Source organism: Cibotium barometz, chromosome 27 (genome assembly GCF_041138505.1).
Source record: "Cibotium barometz isolate CiBa-2024 chromosome 27, ASM4113850v1, whole genome shotgun sequence".
NCBI classification, from domain to species: Eukaryota; Viridiplantae; Streptophyta; class Polypodiopsida; order Cyatheales; family Cibotiaceae; genus Cibotium; species Cibotium barometz.
The window spans coordinates 41,318,084-41,321,083 of NC_141072.1; the positions used below are offsets into that span (position 1 = coordinate 41,318,084).

Sequence of the window (3,000 nt, forward strand, 5' to 3'; positions counted from 1 at the left end):
TGACTACTCAATAAACATTAAAGGTCTTACAGATGCCCTTGCCTCTATTGGAGCACTAGCTACTTGATGTTGATCACTTTGAATGATTATGAAAAGACTATGATTAGTTTCGGACATCCATCCAAACTTGGAAAAATTTTCCTGGAAACTTTTAGGACCTTATAGCCCTTATGATTAGTGAGGAGATAAATGTTGCAAATAATATGCATGACCAAGCCTTCTACACAGACATACGTAGAGATAGAGGAAGATCTTCATCTATAAAAACCGATATGAAAAAATTAATCTCCTCTCACCTCACTTCACTCACATACACTGACTAGTATGGATTAGAGAGAGATTAGCAAGAGCAAGAATCTATTTTACAATGGGAGAGTTCTTTGTATTATGAGAGATATTCACTTATATACATGGTCATAAGTATTCACACTCACTTAAACTGTGGCTGGCCGAGCACTTTAGGCTCATAAGAGGCCTAATGCTATTACAATGACTACTCTCATAATATATCCATGAAGTACATCACTTGGGACTTCATCCTAACTTACTACCACACACTCTTGAAGTGGAAATCACCATAAGTATTTCATCGGACCATTACAGGCGCCCGTCCAAGTTGTAGATCTGGACACCATTGCTTCATATCTTGAATGTAGGACCTTTTGGTGTATCTACCTTGACTCTTTGATCTAAGATAATGGTAGCAACTCTTGTTATTAATAACCCTAGAAATGGGTTAACACTACTTAGTAAACTACAAAGTAAACTATGATCGCTTACTAAACTACCAAGTAAACTAAGATGGAATTTTCCCAGTTTACTTTGTAGTTTACTCGGGTAGTTTACTCAATACTCATCCCCTCACTACAAACAATTCCCATGCTAGAAGTATGTATTTCTCATAGCTCTTGCATCATGTCTCTGCTTTCGGAGCTATCTATTCCGGCAAGTCCATGTTCACCCCATGAGTTGCGCCTAATATATACTCTTCTAGTTTCAGACAAGGCATTTAATCATCATAACCCCCCCTAAGACGAAACGCCACTAGAAGGATGGGAGAGGATTGATTTGATACCAAGAGGTAAAGAATTACCACTAAAAACTAGAATTTGATGATGATGGAGAGAGAAAGAGATCAGATTTTTTTTTCTTTCTCGACACTCTTGGGGACGCTTGAAATATTAGTATGGATGATCATTTTTTATTAGTCTCGGTCATCATTTTTTGTGAAAATGTGCAAAGGAGGAAGGTGGCAATGATAAACAAGAGCAGGCGGTTGTTTTCATGGGGGCCCACCATCAATATTGAAGATAAGGTTGGCCACATGCATACACTCTAAAGATCCCCAAATGGTTACAAATAATTACTCGACGGGTGTTTGACTTTCAGCAATTTTGGAGAATTGAATTTGTGTGGCGGCCTTCTAGAGGTCAGCAGAAGCAATGGTCAGCAAGCCGGTAATTTTCATGGCCATGGCTCCAGTATGAACGCTGAGATATCATTAGCGACATGCATATGCACTTCTGGTCCAGCAAAGAGCCGGGTCTTCGAAGGACGCCCGCGCCGGTGCCGTGGGTGTCTCTCTTGCATATCCTCATAAAAAGGCTGCAAATGGTTGCATTCGACTCACGAATCTACGTCCCTACAGCAGCAGCAGCAGCATTGTGTATACAAAACCCACTCACTACAGGTCAAATTTCCAATTTCCAACTGCAGCAACAACGAGCTGATCGCCATTCCAGGTCTCATCCAACCGAAGCTGCTCCTCTCTACCAGATCTCTACCAGATCTCATCCAACCGAAGCTCAGCTTTTCCCACGTGCTTTCGATGAGTTCTAGCTGGTGCACCGCCTTCTTTCTTCTTCTCATCAGCGCGCTCATATTGCCCTCCGCCGTTGATGCCGCCGCGACTGGTGGCAACCGTCGCTGGACCAACTCGAACTCGTCCGATGAGGCCTCGTTGGAGTACTACGTCCAGGTGGAGGTTGGCGGGGATGACACTGGCTACCTCATCCACGCCCTTGACACCAACGCCACCTACAGCTTCGGTGAGACTGAGGCGTTCGCCCTCAACGTAACGGAGGGCGCCGACCCTTCCTCCACACAGCTGGGCGTCATCCGGGGCTATACCGTCCAGGCCAGCTACACGTCCACCAGCCACGAGGTGGAGGTGGAGGTACTCTCCTACGACGACGGCTCCCTCAACGGCACCATCACTCTGCAGGGCCTCATCAATCAGGCCACCAACGAGATCGCTGTGCTGGGAGACACCGGAGCCTTTCGGGGCGTGCGAGGCTATGACATCATTACCCTCGTCAACGGCACCGGCACACACTACGTGTATCACCATTCCCTCTTCTTCCTCTAGGTGGCTTCTATCTCCAGCTAGTGGAGTGTGATGTTGGTTAATTATAAACCCACCGTGTCTGTTATTTGTGTAGATTGAAATTCATATTTGCATAAAATCCTTCCCTCGTGGGCAATTTTTTTTTTCTGAATAAAATAAATTGTCGGTACTAGTCTCTATATTTGATATTACTTGGCAACCTTGGGTTTGATTCTAATGCTAACTAGTCTACGAGGGGTCATTCCTATTCCAAACTATGTAAAGCTTCTAGTTTTCACACTGGTCTCAATTTTGTGTGGTGTTTGTCCCATTGGGTTTCACGTAATAGTTTACATTTTTCAATCTCATAAAATTACATAATTCCAACCAAGACCACTATGTTCATGGTTTATCTATGGTATACAAAGAGAAGTTATTTGAGAGACTTGAGAACCTACACTATTCTTTTTCTTTGTTGTAAGAAGTTGAATTGAAAGGCAATACTTTGATATTATTGATATAAAAAGATATATTTTCAACTAAGACCATCGTGTTTATGGTCTACCTATGGTATACAAAGAGGACTTATATTGAGGGATGTGAGACCTTACACTATAATTCTTCTTTGGCTCAAGAGGCGTAGCTCAAGTTGATTGAGCTCAGGACTCTCATTC

At 43.1% G+C, this 3,000-nt stretch overlaps 1 protein-coding gene across 1 annotated transcript; it reads left to right on the forward strand.

Moving 5' to 3' along the window:
* The first annotated feature begins 1,825 nt into the window (after positions 1–1,825).
* LOC147623400 (uncharacterized) lies at positions 1,826–2,507 on the forward strand. Its single transcript, XM_086821857.1, has one exon. It carries the CDS (start codon positions 1,829–1,831, stop codon positions 2,366–2,368), a length of 540 nt encoding a protein of 179 aa, XP_086677983.1. The 5' UTR covers positions 1,826–1,828; the 3' UTR covers positions 2,369–2,507.
* The last annotated feature ends 493 nt before the right edge of the window (positions 2,508–3,000 follow it).